Genomic DNA, 16,990 nt, shown 5'->3' on the forward strand with positions numbered 1-16,990 from the left:
CAGGGAGGTTTTGGAAATAGAAATCACCAAGCAGCAGGGAAAGATAGAAGCCACACATGGTCCCTCACTCCTTCTAGTCACAGCCTTGTAGACCGCACCCTGTAGCTTGCCCAACCCCATCACTTACCCAGGGCTCCTTGGCAGATGTCAGTGCGGGTGGCTCCACCAACAATAAATTGGGGTTCATCGCAGATCTCCTGGGAATGAGATCCACAAAATGCTGTCAGCCTAACAGGTGGGCACTGGTGTTATGAGGGGCAGAAGGGAAAGGAGGGAAGTTTTGGAGTCCAAGTCAGAGCTCTGGGCTGTGGTGGGGTCCTTGTAACCTGAGCTCCATAGGTCAGGTCAGGGGTTAGTAGGGGCTTGTCCTGGTTGAGGAGGGCAGTCATTGGACCCCACACAGTCCCAAATGCCTGAAGCCTACTTCATTGGGCCATGGCAGAGAAGGAGTCCAGCCTTCTATGCCAGGCCTTTAGACCCACCCTTCCCCACTCCCCACACTCTAGAGCCACCTGAGCCGCCATGCTGGCGCCCTCTACTGTTTCTTCATGCAAATTGTCTGACTTTTAGAAGCATTCCTCTCTCCCACCATATCTTCCACATTGTCCCAGATTTCACAGCTCTTTGCCATCCCCTCCAGGAAGCCCTGCTTCATAGGCCATTGGCCCCCATCCCCTTGAGTCCTGTCCCAGAGTCTCTATACTGTGTAGTTGAGAGTTGCACTGTGCACTCTCTGGTGGTGCTCATGGGTGTGCCTCTGGAGGGCAGGGGACTAGATCTAGCCCTCCTGAATTCCTCCAGGAAGCCATGATACTTGGAGCATCCAAATATTCTGTAGCTGCTGTGTACCAGACACTGTGCATACAGCTTTATGTCAGGTAGCCCTGTCGGGAATGCAAGATGAGTATTAACCCCATCTAACAGGCAAGGAAATAGCTCAAGGAGGTAAGGTGATGTGTCCAAAGTTACACAGCTCAAAAGTGGCAGATGGCACTGGGATTGGAACTTACTGGTCTCAAGCTCAAACTCTTTCCACTCCTCTGCTGCCTCTAATTGATTACTGTTAAAAACTGAGGGTGATTGTCACAAGCAGTGTGGTGGAAGCCAGCCTTGAACAATTCTGGCCCCTTCCAGCAGCCCTCTCTGAGCACGTTTCCTGCTTATGAAACGCTCCACCCAAAAGCCACAGAGGAAGTCAGGGCCCAAATCTGAGCTTCTCTTGGCTCTGGTAACCTCAGTTTGCAGGATTCACATCTGCTACGAGAGCTGCTCGTGTATGCCCTGCCCCAGGACCCTACAGACCCTTCTCAAGAAGGAACTTTCCCTGGGTGAGATGGGATAGCCATCCTGGCTCAGATGGTAGAGACATTTCTAGAAGCACAGTTTGCATAGAGCACATTCCTTTCATGCTTCTCCATCAGTTTGTTTGGGGATGACAGGCACAATGAGAAAGCTCTCTGCCAAGGAAATGAGGCCAACTTTGCCCAAGACCTGCCAGCCAAGCACTTTTCCAGAGGGTGGACCCTGACTGCACTTGGAGCTATGAGCATCTTTATAGAGAATCATGCTGATCATCTACCACTGTCAGGGACTTGTCCCAGGAGGATTTTTCCATTATGTTTCAGAAGCTTTCTCCTGCCATTGGTGCATCTCCAGAGAAGTCAAAGTTCAGACTTTGGAGCCTAGAGATGCTTCAGAAGACAGAACCCTGTGTACAGCATGTGGAGGTGTTGAATTAAATATGGGATGTAATCATCAGAAAAAGGGGTAGGGGGTTTCAGCTATGGACTCTGATAACCTGATTGTGAATCCTGGAGCTCCTATGATAGTGGAAATTTACTTTTGGGGGGTGGGGGTGACGCTGGGAATTGAATTCAGGGCCTTCTGCACACTACCACTGAGCTCTAACCCCAGCCCAAGTTAAACTCTTTTTTTTTTTTTTTTTTGGTACCAGGGATTGAACTCAGGGGCACTTGACAGCTGAGCCACATCCCCCCGCCTTATTTTGTGTTTTATTTAAAGACAGGGTCTTACTGAGTTGCTTAGCACCTCATTTTTGCTGAGGCTGGTTTTGAATTTGTGATCCTCCTGCCTCAGCCTCCTGAGCTGCTGGACCAAGTTAAACTCTTAATCCCTCGGTTTCCTCATCTGTAAGTGGGGATGACGATGACCAAGGTACCTGCCACAAAAGCTTGTTCTGAGAGCTAAATGAGATAACTGTGATAAGCATTCCCTACGTGTTACCTGGTATTATTATTATTGAAGAGGAAGTTGATAATACCACTGAACTTGGAGATAGGACCTGCAGGTTTGAGGCTGAGTTCAGCCAGCTGAATATAGCAAGTCATAAGCCTCTTAAGGGAGAAATGGGGCCTGACAGCACCTGCCCTTGCTCCTTCTGACTGGCTGCTGGGAGGATCTCCTGTGCCCACAGTTGGATGTTGCTGGCTTTCTCCTCACTGTGGCCTGCACTGGCTCTGGACCTCTCTGGGACTGTAGTTGTTTCCTGCGTTGTCCCCTCCCCATCTGGAGTCACTCTCTTGCCAGTGTTGTGAAATCCCCTCTGAGAGAGAGCGGTGGGTCCCTTCTTTCTGCAGCACTAACCGGCTCCTTGCCAGGCTCAGCAGGGCTCTGCCCCGCCCTGCGGCTTCCCCTACTCTCACTTCCTCAGGGACCCTGTTTCATGATCTCCTCCCACCTTTATCTTTCATCCCTTCCTCTCTGGTGACTCAACATCTCAACACATTCAAGTTACTCTCCTCTGAAAAAACAGCCTCTCAGATCCCAGATCTCACACTACTTTCCATTTTCTTTCTCTCCCTCTCTGTCTCTCCCTCTCCCTCTCTCCTCTCTCCCTCTCTCCCTTTCCTTCTCTTCACAGACACCCTTCTTAAATTAATGAACCATATTCTTCTTCATTTCCAGTCCCCTTACTCTGGAGTCTACAGCAATCTGGCTTTTGCTCGACCTTTCCACTCTGCTATGGTCATTAATGACTTGTTTATATCCAAATCCAGTGGAAATGATTTGTTCCCCTTGCCCAACACCTGCAGTGTTCGACAAGGTGGGAGAGGGCAGAGAGGGCAGCAGTAAGGGGTGGGTTCTACCCATGCACAGGCTAGACCTGGCTGCATCCTGCACACCTGGTTGACTGAGCAAGTATGTAACCTTCCCAAGCCTCCATTTTTCAACTGCTTAATGAGAATAATCATAGCACACTCCCCCTTGGTTGTGCAGTGCGCAGCCTGCCTTCCCACTGCCTAGAATGGCTCTAGATCTATTTCCCTACCTGCAAGTCCCACACGCATTTCCAAGTATTGGGAGATATGCCTGCCCCTGCTAAAAATCTCTAGAGATAGAAACTATCTGCACTATTTGTATTATGCCTGGCATATAGTAGATGTTCAATAAATGCTTACTGAGTGAAATAATAAGTAAAGGAGTGTGTGGATTTGCTATGTACACTATAAAGTGCTATACAAAAGTAAAGTGAACATATTTTCTACTTATGTATCACTTTGACAACTAGAATACATTTGAAACTCCTGCCAATCTTATGTTCATTCATTCTATAAGTAATCACTGTCTGTTTTGTCCGCTGATGTATCCTAAGCCTTTGGGACAGTGCCTGTTATATAATAGGCACTCAATAAATATTAATGAATGAATAAATATTAATGAATGAATGAATGAAGTAGTGAAGGGGCACTGCTCATGCTAGGCACTAGTGGGTATATTGGTAAGTAATATACACATGGTCCGTGCAATTCATTAAGAGGACAAGCAAATATATGTAATTACATTTTGTGTGTGTATGTGTGTTGTTGGGGATCAAACCCAGGGCCTCAGGCATGCTAGGCAAGTGCACTACCACTGAGTTACACCCTAGCCCTGTAATTACATCTATACACTGTGAATGTGCTATGAAGGAAATCAGCAGAGGGTAGTGATACAGAGTAACATCAAGGAGGAAGAGGCTGCTAAGAATGGGCAAGAAAGTTCTCTTTGGGAAGTGGACATGTGACAAAGTTCTAAAGAATGTGAATGAGCCAGATTCCCAAAACCCAGGAAAGAATACGCCTGGCAGGTGAGAGGGCCCAAGGTAGGAAAGAACTAAGCCCCTTCTCTGCACCTGATGGGCCAGAGAAGAGATAATATTTAAGCATCAAGGCTTGTTTTAGACAAAGGGACAGATGAAAGCACAACATGGTTAAATGAATTGCCCAAGGTCACCCAGCAGGTTAGCAAGAATGAGAACCCGAGCAGGATGAGGTGATGCACGCCTGTAATTCCAGTCACTTAGGAGGCTGAAGCAGGAAGATTGGGAATTTGAGGTCAGGAGAACCCAAGTGCTCCATGTCCTGGTCCTCCAGTTCTTGATAATTAAGGGTAGACTTTATGATAATAGAAGGTGACCAGAAAGGCTCAGGTGTGTGGGAGCACAGCAGGAAGCCTTATTCTCATAACAGGAATCCAGAAGTTAGATTTTCTAAGAAGCTTCCTCTAGGTGTGGTAGGAGAAGTCTAATGAGGTGTCCCATAGAAGAGGGGACCACCAGGAGTTCAGAATGGACAAGTAGATTAGACAGCAGAAATTGTCCCAAGGCTTGGGAAGGCAAGAGGACCCAACCCAGATCTTGAGGCGCAGGATGATTTGGAAGGACTTATGGGGTTCCCAGGTGAGGATTCCCCAGCTAGTAGAATGTTGAGGAACCAGCTCCTTGAGCACATCCGTATCCTTTGTTAGTTTTCAGTGTCAATGTTATGGGAGGTTTCAGCTAGCAGCCCTTTGCAAACAAGAAACTTCACTGGATAAACCTAACCACCACCACTGCCTGAGACCATCCTGGTCAGGAAATGACTAGGCCTCTCTCCCAAGCAGACAGAACCCGAGTTAGACACTGACTTTTTATTCTAGTAGGATATTGTTTCCCAGCATTTTTCTACTAGAGTTAATAAAAGTTCACTCTGAGTTTTTGTGAAGTCTAAAGGCGGCTTGCCTAGCGGTCATGCTAATGGGACTTGGGGGCCCTCATGCCCCTAACCTGTCCTGAGAAGTATGGGTGGTTCCCGGGGAAGCTTCTTTGCACCGAATCTAGGGCAGCACAGAGTGGGTCGTGGGGCCTGCAGTGCTCTGGCTTGGGTCTGCCCTGCCCCAGGCCCTGGGCCATGTCCCCTTATATCCCTAGCGGTCTTGCACCCCACCCTGATTGGCATCCCGCCGCGCGCTTCCTACCGTGGGTCGCTTCCACTCGATGCCCCGAGTTTTGCTGGAGTAGGGTCCCAACTCCTTGAAGCCCAGGGACGACGGCAAAGCAGGGAAGGAGGGGTCCTGAAAGAGCGCCCCGGCCTCCAGGCACTGGTTCCGCAGCTCCTCGTAGTCCTGGTTGAGGTACTTGATGGCTCTCTCGTGAGAGCCCAGCCCCTCGGCCGCCTCCCGGTCCTTGGCCAGCTTGGCTGCGATGCCCGCCATGGTGCGGCCCCAGGAGCCCGCGCTAAGCGGGGAGCGAGATCAGGGGGGACTCGGAGCACTGCGCTCGGCTGGGGCGCGGCCAGGGCCCGGCTCACTGCAACGGACTGCGGGCGCCGCGGCTGCAGGCGATGATTCACCGGCGGGAAGCGCCCGGTCCCGCGGGGTGTGGCCTCCGCTGCTCCCGGCCTGCTCGGCGCCCGGCGGGGTACGCGGCCGGATCCGGGCCTGCAGAGCGCTGGCCGGACAGCGGGCTGGCGGCGGGGCGGGTGCTGCCACCTGCGGACCGCTCCCGGGATGGCGTGGCCTTGGGCACTAGGCACTAGTGCGTAGGGGTGCAAAGGTTGGGGCTGGAAACCAAACCTGATGGTTAACTTCCAACTTCACGGGGAGGAAAGTTGGGCGAACCCCAGCAATGACTCTCCAGGAAACACTGGTGAGTCAGCAGAGGACCCGGGAGCGAAGTCAGAGACGAAACTAGCTACCACTACTTGGGGCCACTTGTCCTAACGGCTCTGCCAGCTCTGCTTACATTGGTTTGTTTAATTTCCCAGCAATTCTGCGAAGAAGGTGCTGCTGCTGTCCCCCAGTTTACAGAGAGTACTGGGCCTCCTGGAGGCTAAATGACTAGACCCAGCGGGGCACTAGTCACAGGCAGAACAGGGATTCTAAGCCACCAAGGCCTATTGTAATCACTGGTCAGCTATTTGATCACAGGTTGTGTGATCTGACAAACAAAATACCAGTACTCCCTGCTGAATCAGAATTTCAAGTAAATGAGAAATATGTTTTGGGTATGTATATCTTCCAAACATTGCACAGGGCATACCTATCCGAAAACAATAGTCTGTTCATCTGAAACAGATTGTACTGGGAGAATTAATGGAGTTCATGTTGGAGGAGCTTGAGGATAATAGAAGTATCTGTGTCTGTGGCCACTGTAACAATCTGCTGGAGAGATAGTATCTGATTTGTAGCTTCCACACAAGACACCCTCACATGTATCTCCTATACTGGTAGAAAAATTTGTGTTTCAGTTGGAAAACCACGCATTGTTGAGAGCAGTGATTCTCAACTGCCCTCCATTCCACTCCAGGGGACATTTGGCCTCTATTAAGTAGAAGTCTGGGATGCTGCTAAGCATCTGACAATGTTCAGGACCACTCTAAAAAAAAGAATGCCAGGATCTGGAATGTCACTAACCCTGAGGCTCAGAAATTCTAGTTTAGAACCTCCTTCCAGGGTAGCTGGTTCCAGCCTCCCGTTGATTTTGAGTTATTTTGTAGCTCTGAGGTATAGGTAACTGTAGCAATGAAAAATCATTTTTTTCTATAGCTATGCAAATGAATTCTATCCAGTGGAGAGACTGTTTTACCCTCCTGTGGAGTAGCCAGTTTTTGTCTATTTGCACATTCATTTCAATATCTTTTACTCCATATAAATATGTGCCTCTTTAACTTCTTTGAACCAGTTAAAGCATCTGCCTAGTTGCTTCATTTAATTGTGTTAAATGTTCATTTTATATCTATATGAAATATATATCATTTTATAGCTACATGAGAGTGTTCATCTTATATCTATATGAGAGTAATGATTTTACCTTTAAAAAATTATCTGTACCAATATTAACCCTCTGTTCCTATCTATTCTTGTCTTTAACCAAGCGTCCATAGTAGCCTGTGGCTTAACCTCTGCTTTACTCCACCAGGTATCTCTCTTTCCTTCAGGTCCCTGAACTCTGCTTGCCCCAAGTCTGAGCCTTCATACAAAAGGTACAGCATGCCCCCTCCTGCTTGACGCTCTCTTGGGAATTGGATGAACACTTTTTCCTGTCTGGCCCCAGTGGTCATTTTCCCATGTTTGTCTAGCTTCCCCTCCAAAGATTCTGCTTATCTCTGTTTGCTTCTCCTTTGCCATATAAAAGAAAATTCTTTGCTTTTTTTTTTTTCTGTTTGATTTTAAGATGCTGCAAATTCCTGAGCTGGAATGTTTTTTTCTACTGCAATCATCTCTCTAATGAAACTCTCCTAAGTCTAGGTTTGTTTTTGTTGACATCCTCCAGTTGGTAAGTCTCGGCATGCTGCCTGAAGGAGGGGTACGCTGTCTGCCACCAGGCTCCATCATCTATACCCTTGGATGAGATGGGACACAGGCAATCATTGCTAGCTCACAGGTTTCTGGCACAAGGATTTATGAAATCATCACAACTGAGAACAGAAAAAAAGAGACAGCCCTAGACTAGAGGCTGTTAATTTGTTCCACTGTCTGATTTCCATTGGCCCCACCCTGATTCCTCTGGGCTCTGGGTTTTGGGGAGAAAGCTTGTCCACTTGCCCCATGTGGCAGAGCTCAGACTTCTCTCATTGATTTCTTTAAGGACTGCTTAACTCTGAAGGAAGAGCCTCCTCTCAAACAGCTGGGAATAGTCCCCTCCCAAGCGCTGTTAGCAATAAATCACTGGGTACACTAGACCCATCCTTCAGTCAACTCAGAAGCTTCGCACAGCCTAGGGCAGAAGAGCCTCCTGACTCACCCTGAACTTCCTCTTCCCCAGTGGACATAACACCCTCCCTGGTGCAGTCCTGGTAGCTGACCTTGCCAGCTTCTAGGGCAACTGTGCACAGGACTCCACTCCCTAATGTCTTGGGCTGTCTGCAGCCACTGCCATCGATTTGGAAACACACCCAATGATTATTGCCCTCACCATCTGGATAAGGGCCATTTTTAACCTGAGTATACACTGTTCTTTATGCTCCCAAGCCTCTCCCATGATACGATCTCACAGAGCTGGCCAAGTGTCCTCTTTCTCTGACCACATGATCCCTTCCACAGGCACACACAGGTGAAGGTGGACACACACACCCTCAGTGGAAAACCCTCCAGGAGTGAGTCATCCAGCCCTGAGGGCAGTAGGGGAGTCAGAAGCAGCTGGGAAGCTGGGAGTATCCAAACAGCCGGAGTCTGGACCCTGGCCAGAGAGAGAGAGAGAGAGAGAGAGAGAGAGAGAGACACGATGTGAATCTCAGAGGAAATGTGGAGGTCATACTAACTCCCTGTGCCTGGATATATCAGAGGCACAATCTGCAGGCCCAGGAGATACTAATTGAAGGTTCCTCTTTAGAACAAGCACCTCTGGTTGGACATCTGCCTGTGCTCAGAGTGCAGCAGGGTTCTTTACACACACTGGCAAACTTGATCTTCACAGCTGGTCCAAGGAGATCTTATCTCCTCATTTGGGGGATGAAAAAAGCCTTGGGGAGTGGCAGCTAACATGAGGTACAATGAGCCTGGCTCTGAAATGCTACACCACAGTCCCCAGAGTCTCTCCCCTTCCAGCTCAGGAGGACAAAGGGAATGGCCAGTGGAGACTGAGGAAATCCTGGGCTTTCCTCCCCTCCCTGTTTCAGGTCTGTGATCTGAATCCAAAAGAGATCAGAGAGAACAGGAATTCCACAGTGTCATAAAATATAGTTTTGGACTGGTGGTAAAAGGCTTGCCTAGCATGTGTGAAGCCCTGGGTTTGACCGCCCCCCAACACCACTAGAAAAACAAATCAACAAAACAAAACATCTCCTACCCCAGTTGGGCTTGCAAGGAAATTTCTTTTTCATTTAGAGTAATTATAGGGTTTAGTCTTTCTTTATGACTGGGAGGTGTGATATTGGCCTCTTAAACACCAATAAGCAGAGAGAGGGCTTCTGGAGGGATCCCAAGGGCTGAAGAGGAGATAGGATGGGCTTCTCCCTGGTGTTGCAAAACATTGGAGATGCAGGGCTCGGAAGGTGAGAGGGAAACTCTAGATGGAAAGCTTCAAGCAGACCATTTTCCTGGGCCCTTTGTCTGTGTTCCCCATCTGCTGGAGCCCACCCTTGCCAAGAGGCCAGAGCCCAGCTGCTGCCCATCACCCAGCAAATATTCTTTGGTAGGATTTTCATAGCATTGGGGGTGCTATGAATGACTAACAAGGACTTTGCTAGTGATAAGTTGTATCTTGTATTTCTGGGGTTTCTTGCTATTTTCAAATATCAGCAAAGGAAATGCCATCTACTTTGCAGAGTTCACAGAGGGGTTAGAACGTCAACTCAAAATGTTTGCAGAATTGTTTGTGGAACTGCACAATCTTCAGTGTTATCATTGTTGTCATCATTAGCAGTGACACTTTTCTTCTAAGGGCACACAAGTGAGTCCTTGAGGTGTGGCAGCAAACCCTCTTATTTCCACACTCCCTGATGTAGGGAGAAAATGTAAAGACGTTTACTTATCTCCCTTCCATGGGAAATGATGAACTCAAATGTCAGCATAATAGTGTGGAGAAGAGGTGTTGCCCTCACCAAGTAATTTCTACTACTACTAACATCCCCAAATCCCCCAAATAAATAGTTTCTAAGCCAGAAGAAGATGCTTACTAAGCAAAACTAGCTACAAGTCCCAAAGCCACCCCACCAATTCCATCTACCATTCATGTATTTTCCATCTCCAAGTCCCTCCCATGTAGAAGTTCTAGAACTGTCCAGATATATGCTCAAGGCCAAGGTGGCCATCTGTCACTCAGCCTACCTGAGTCTGCAGTCTCCATAGTCAGTGTGTAATTTCCTCCAGCACACTAGCTGTGGCAGAAATGGGTGACCCTGTGCTGCTCAGCAGCCTTCGGCAAGTGCGAGGAACATGGGGCTTGTTAAATTGTGATTTGGGTAACCACATTTTGAGAAGCATGGCTTTATCAGATCTCTTTGTTACTTCATCCAACTCATTCCTTCTTGGTCAATCATTGTTACCAGGGAGGGATATTGAAAATACAGTGTTGTCCCTGGGGCAGGAAGTCTGTGCTGTGTTAACCACTAGTTGTTTAGTGGATGGACTGGAGGCGGAATATGGAGGTTGCAGAGAAGGGGCTGAGGGGTCAGTGAGGGGGCAGGAGGGGCTGGAGGTAGCCACCACCTGTTCTGCTCTTTGCAGATGACAGTCACACAATTCCATCACTGTTAGTCAGCTTTCCTGAGATTATCAACTTATAAGGAGAAAAGGTTTGTTTTGGCTCATGGTTTCAGAGGATTCAGACCATGATCACTTGGCCCTGTTGCTTGGGCCTGAGGAGACATAGTACATCATGAGGGGAACATATGGGGGAGGAGGCCTATTCACTTCATGGCCACCAGGAAACAGAAAAAGAAAGAGAAGGACAGGGCCAGGGTCCCAGGATCCTCTTCCGGGGCAAGCCCCCAGTGATCTAACTTCCTTTCACTAGGCTCCACCTCCTAAAAGTTCCACCACCTCCCAAAATGCTACAGGTTGGCTACAAAGCCTTTAGCATTTGGGTCTTTGGGGAACATTTAAGATCCAAAGCAAGCTGAGTGCAGTGCACATGCCTGGAATCCCATGGCTCAGGAGGCCGAGGCAGGAGGATCATGAGTTCAAAGCCAGCCTCAGTAACAGTAAGGCGCTAAGCAACTTAGTGAGACCCTATTTCTAAATAAAATACAATATAGTGCTGAGGATGTGGCTTAGTGATTAAGTGCCCCTGAGTTCAATCCCTGGTACATTCAACCCCCACCAAAAAAAAAAAAAAAAAAAAAAAGATCCAAAGCAGTCTTTCTTCCTGTCTGGTTGGAAAGGTGGCGTCCCACAGGAAAAGCACTGTCTCTACTGCTCCCTCTTGCAGCTCCATGACTGGTGTGATATGGAAAGGCAAAGGCAAAGGCAGCCCTGGGGATTCAGCCGAGAAGCAAGTACAGATAGATGGCTCGGTGGTATTAAAGTTAACCTAACACTATTGTGTGCATGTATGAATATGTAACAAAATCCCATCATTATGTACAGCTATAATGCACCAATAAAAATGTGGAAGGAGGAAAAAAAAAGATGCTCAAGGAGTGCTTTTGAGCTTGGTTATAGAAGATCAAACTGAAACTACCAACTGCTTTCCTTTCCCCCAGCGCACTGAGGATGCTGCTGATTTCGATGAAGTACTGGGGATTGAATCCAGGGACATTCTACAACTGAGCTACATCCCCAGCCATTTTTACTTTTTATTTTGAGTTGCTGAGGCTGGCTTTGATTTTGTGATCCTTCTACCTCAGCTTCTGGAATTATAGTCAATATCAGATGGAAACGATGTGGATCCTTTGTCATGTAGACATTGATCATCTTCATGTGGGCTGGCACTAGTTCATGTACTGTTGTTCATTCCTCACCCCAGAGTTTCTGGATTCTCAGTGGAGTTACCAACATGCTGTTGAAGAATCTGTTGTTCTCATTTACAATCCTATAAAATCTCTCCAAAGGGTCTCTCTCTCTCTCTCTCTAAAGGCATACAGACTGACTCCTAAACTGATGGAAGTTTGTAAAGAGAAGGATTTTCCTCCTAAAGCATTGGAAAAGGCAAATATCACCTTTGAGCACATGTTTGAAGAAGTACTTCTGTAATTAAAAATTCATATACACACACATATATATATTAGGGCAATAATGTGGGAGCTTGAGAAAAAGTCAGCTGTTGAAGATGCGTGTGAATTGCTCAGCCTTGCTAGTAGCAATCATTTGGGGAAGAACCAACAGCTGCTGATGGACAGAGTGGCTGAGATGAGGCCAGACTAGCCAAATATAACACACACATGAGGAATGCCAGTGAGTAGCAGCATCAGAAACATTAGTATCAGCAGCATTGCCAACAGGAGGATATGTAACATCAGAGTACAGGAGAACCCACTCCCTGAGGAAGACCTGCCCCAAATCCTCAAGATACCCCAGACCCCTACCAGGATTGATCTGCTGCTCATGCAGTATTCCAGATCATTGTACAACTTGGAGGACATTATGACTCACTCTCAAGTTCTTAGGGTGGAGTTCACCGCCCAAAACTTAGGCAAACTCTTCATGGTCCAGGCTCACCAAGAATATAACAACTAGCTGGGTGTGGTGGTGCATGCCTGTAGCCTGTAATCCCAGAGGCTTGGAGGCTGAGGCAGGAGGATCGCGAGTTCAATGCCAGCTTCAGCAAAAGTAAAGTCTCAACTCAGTGAGACCCTGTCTTTAAATAAAATACAAAATAGGGCTGGGAATGTGGTCAGTGATTGAGTGCTCCTGAGTTCAAATCCCAGTACCAAAAAAAAAAAAAAAATACAACAATTAGCTGGGCACCATCTAATTGTGTTCTTGAAGAACCTGAGTCAACCCAGTGGTCGCCTGTAATCCCAGTGGCTCAGGAAGCTGGCATAGGAGGATTGCAAGTTCAAAGCCAGCCTCAGTAACTTAGTGAGGCCCTAAGCAATAAAGTTTAAAAGGAGTAACATAACACTAGGGCAAGAATTCATAATTGCATATTGAAAAATATAGAGGATTCCTTGCTGGTTTTGGATGTAATGTCTTTCTAGCCAGTACTAGTAAAAGAAAAACCCAAAATCTTGAAAAAGAAAATGAAAAGCATGACAATCACCAATCATGTTGGGTTTCTGTGTTTCCCTTGTTTTATGACAGCTGGGACATATTTCTGTATTTCTTTCCTCTATCCAATGTTGTATCCTATCTGGAGTTAGATACTATTTTCTTGTAGTTGACCTCCACCTTCCTTCCAGGCCCAGGGCTGAGCCCAGAGACGTCCCATCATTGCTGAAGCCCAACTTGTTCTGGGGTCCTATATTCTACTTTTCCTGTTTTCCTTCCCTCAGCAGTGGACCCCTTTGGTATCTGATAACATGGTCGTCAATGTCAAAGTGACCATGCTCAGTGGCAGCAGTAAGAACTGGCTCAACGGTGGATCTGAGCCAAGTATCTTTGCCTTTCTAGGCCTCAGTTTGTCTTTTCTTAAAATTAGGGCTAATGACATCCTTGGTGCTGATAAAGTGTTCCATAATTCTCAGATGGGAAGACTTTTATACACACACACACACACACACACATATATATATATATATATACACATATATATATATACTAGGCAATATATATGTTTATATATGTATGAATATATATATAAATTTTGGGGGGTGGGGAGGTTACTGGGGATTGAACTCAGGGGCACTAAACTATTGAGCCACATCCCCAACCCTATTTTGTATTTTATTTAGAGACAGGGTTTTACTGAGTTACTTAGAGCCTCACTTTTGCTGAGGCTGTTTTGAACTCATGATCCTCCTGTCTCAGCCTCCCCAGCCACTGGGATTACAGGCATAGGACACTGTGCCCAGCTGAGACTTATAAATATAGCTCAGGTTGATAGCAGAAGGCAAGCAAGTCCTTGGAGTTTTCCTTCTGTAGAACTAAGCCCACAGTATAATTACTGTGACTTTTCACAAATTGAGATCCATATGGCCAAATCCAGGACTGGATAGAACTTTAGAGGTGGCCCCATCAAGGTCTGCATGGGCAGCAATGGCCAGCCCAGAACCTCTGTTTTATAGTCATTGGCTTTAGCAGCCTGGGGAGAACATGTCCCGATCACAAGGCTTTACACATATTGATTCACTTAATCCTCACAATAGCTCAGCCAGCTAGATTTTGCCATCATTTCCACAATTGCAGATGAGCAAACTGAGGCACCAAGAGATTCAGTAATGTCCCCAGGGTCATCCAGCCAGTGCACAGTGGAGTTGGGATTTGAATGCAAGATTTTAGTCAAGCCCCTTTGCCCTAGACAGGAGGCAATGCAGTTTGCAGAGTGGAGAGAGACAAGGACACATTGTCATCTGTCAGTGAACACTGCAGTGGCCACAGTCACTGATGACTTCCCTGATTCTAACTCCAGTGAAGTCCTCTTGGTGCTTTCTTCTGTGTCTTGTGGCCGTCTCTGACCCTGTGCCTTTCTTCCCCTTGAAGACCTTTCTTCCCTCTGCTTCCAAGGATACTCCCTGCCTGGATTCTTTCCCACCTTCCTGGCTCTTCTTTCTCTGCCTGCCCCTTGGTATAGGTGAACTTGCCTCTTTGTGCCTCAAAACCTGCCTGGTGCAACACCTCCTCTGCTTCTAACTTCCAATCACAGGGGCCTCTTGTAAATATGCAGCCAGGGCTTGGGGTGGAATAGCCAGGATGCTTCCACTGGCTGATGGTTTCTTCCCTTCCCTTAATATATATACATTTATATACTGGGGAGACTTTTGATGTACTTAGAGATACTGCTTTTCAGATTATCAATCTGGACCTCAGGCACAGCTTGTTGAAGTTTGATGCTATCCCAGTCATTCTCCATAGGAGTTAGATTCCTAGAAAGACATTCTTTCACATCAGCCTCCCTCCCCTAAGGATGAGCCAATCAAGCACAGAGCCCCTTCAAGGCTGCATGAGACTGAGCATTAGGCCTCTAAGCTCCTTCCTCAATCACAAAGAGGAGCAGCCTATCAACTCCCAGGAGAGATGATGGAAACCCTGGCTGGGGCCAAAGAAGGGAATATTCCAAGTGGGGCTTCAGAGCTGAGTTTGGGTCTGAGTCACATCTTAGCAATGCGGCCACACAGCTTTTGACTCAGAGCAGGAAGATTCCTCAATTCTTCACTGCAAGAGTGAGAATCACAAAAGCACAGGCTCCTGAGTGGGAAAGGAGGGCAGGACCACCTCCTCTCCTGTAATCTAAGCACTATTGTGGCCCATGGTGGAGAAGGAGGGACTGTGACAGCCCAGGGCCCAGGAGTGCTAGGGGAGGGTTGGTGCCAGCTGGGGCTTCTGAAAGGGTCCCTCCTGCCAGCTGCTTTTCAGGCTCTGCCCAGTCTGCCTGGATGCTGGGTGTGTCGGGAGGCCTAGTCACTCTGCCTGACCCGTTTATGCTGGGGAGGCCTCGCTTCCTGTCTGGTATTCAGAAGGGAGTGCCTTAGAGCAATTTCTTTCCACCCCAGCAGTCTACAGACTGATCAAAAATGCAAGTCATGTCAAGACTAAGTGCTCGTTAATTTGGATCCTGCGATGTGGACTTGAATATAAATCAAAAAGCACAATAGTGGATGATTAGAGCTGTCACTTAGCACTTTTTATGTAACTTCTGTTGGAGCACTTATCACCTGGTGCTACAAACATTTACATGTCTGAGCCCCCACTGGCCTGTGAGTTCCTGAAATGGAGAGGCTGTGTCTTATTCACCTTTGTGATTTTGGCAGAGTGCCTGGCACCTGGGGGTGCTTTGGAAAAGCTTATTGGATAAAGGATAATAGGCACAAAGCTTTTCCAAGGCAAAGCTTGTTGGCATCTTTCATGCCAGTATTATAGATGTTTGGGTGGGAGGAAGGCTGCTTGGGCCCTGTGTCCTGCTACAGGGGCCCCTGGATCGAGAGTTTAATAGGAGCCCAGATTTCATACCCAGCAAGATCGGTCTGTGTTTACAGTAGGATGAGTGCATCATCCCTTGTTACAAGAGAACTAGATTCCTTTCTCAGGGTGGGGTGCTGTGTCTATAGGAGAAAGGTAAGAATGCTCCTCAAAGGCTCTGAAAGAACTTCCTGTCACTCCTTCCTTCCTCTCACTCTCTGGGGCTGGACTGGCCCCACCAGCTGGTGCTGGTGCTGGTGCTGGTCTGGAGGAGCAAGGAGAGGAGCCCAGAAAATCTTCAGGGAGTCTGCTTGGATACAGATTGACCATCAACACAGGACTTCTCCACCCCACTGCCATCCGTAGGGACTTTTGGAGGCCAACAAGAAAATCTTAGAAACCAGAGAATCCCCAAGAACTCGTGTAATCAACTATGGGGGTATGGGAGTGGGAGGGTGGGGTGCTGAGCGTGGTGGGGTACTTTGATGAAGGGGTGTCAAAGAAAATATATTCAATGATACTTGTTAAAGTATAAGAAAAACTTTCTTTTGGACCATCGTGACAGGCATAGGGATTTTTGCTGAACTCTGAATGTGGTATAATCAATGGGAATTTACAGCCAAGGAGCAGGGTTAGGATTAGTGGATGAGAAATTTATAAAGAAGAAACAACAGGGGATCTGGGATTGTGGCTTAGTGGTAAAGCACTTGCCTAGCATGCGTGAGGGACTGGGTTTGATCCCCCGCACCACATAAAAATAAAAACAAATAAAAAGAAAGGTATTGGGTCCATCTACAACTAAAAACAAGAAATTAAAAAAACAACAAAAAAGAAGAAATATCAGGGGTAAGGGGTATTCTCCATCAATGCACCAACAGGATTCTTGCTGAAGACAAGTAAAGATGATTGACATCCCTGGAAGAATGGTGGAGGATGAGGAACCCCATTAGTTAGATAATAAGGCTGACCAGAGATGGAGGATGGAGGATGAAGAATTCTTGCTAGACTGACTTAGCAGGATTCTTTGCTAACAGTGGATTTTACAAGGGAGTGCACAGATGGGCCTAGAACTTTCAGGGCTTGGCCAAAGTTTGGTAAAGCAAAGAATCTTCAGGGGCCAGAGAAGGTCAGAGGTGAGGCACCGGATGATGTAGGGCTCTATAAGGGCAACAGGGTGATAGAATCTGGGAGATCAGGAGTGGGCCCTCATTTCCCCCGTGTTGAAGTTTAAACACCCGAGAAACACCAAAGCAAGCTTAGAAAGCAAGTTTTATTTAAGAAAGGGACAAAGATA

At 47.3% G+C, this 16,990-nt stretch overlaps 1 protein-coding gene and 1 pseudogene across 1 annotated transcript in view; one reads left to right on the forward strand and one right to left on the reverse strand.

Moving 5' to 3' along the window:
* Positions 1-5,693, reverse strand: part of Capn2 (calpain 2) — a 53,390-nt gene extending 47,697 nt beyond the window's left edge. Inside the window, exons 1-2 of the mRNA XM_026407141.2 lie at positions 5,236-5,693; positions 128-197 (exon numbers count right to left, since the gene is read on the reverse strand). Of these exons, the coding sequence (XP_026262926.1) occupies positions 128-197; positions 5,236-5,472 (307 nt within the window). The 5' untranslated portion in view covers positions 5,473-5,693. The remainder of the gene's footprint in view (positions 1-127; positions 198-5,235) is intronic.
* A 4,394-nt stretch (positions 5,694-10,087) lies between these two features.
* LOC113195564 (eukaryotic translation initiation factor 3 subunit H-like) lies at positions 10,088-12,375 on the forward strand (annotated as a pseudogene).
* The last annotated feature ends 4,615 nt before the right edge of the window (positions 12,376-16,990 follow it).

Source organism: Urocitellus parryii, chromosome 9, assembly GCF_045843805.1.
Source record: "Urocitellus parryii isolate mUroPar1 chromosome 9, mUroPar1.hap1, whole genome shotgun sequence".
In the NCBI taxonomy this organism is placed as follows: Eukaryota; Metazoa; Chordata; class Mammalia; order Rodentia; family Sciuridae; genus Urocitellus; species Urocitellus parryii.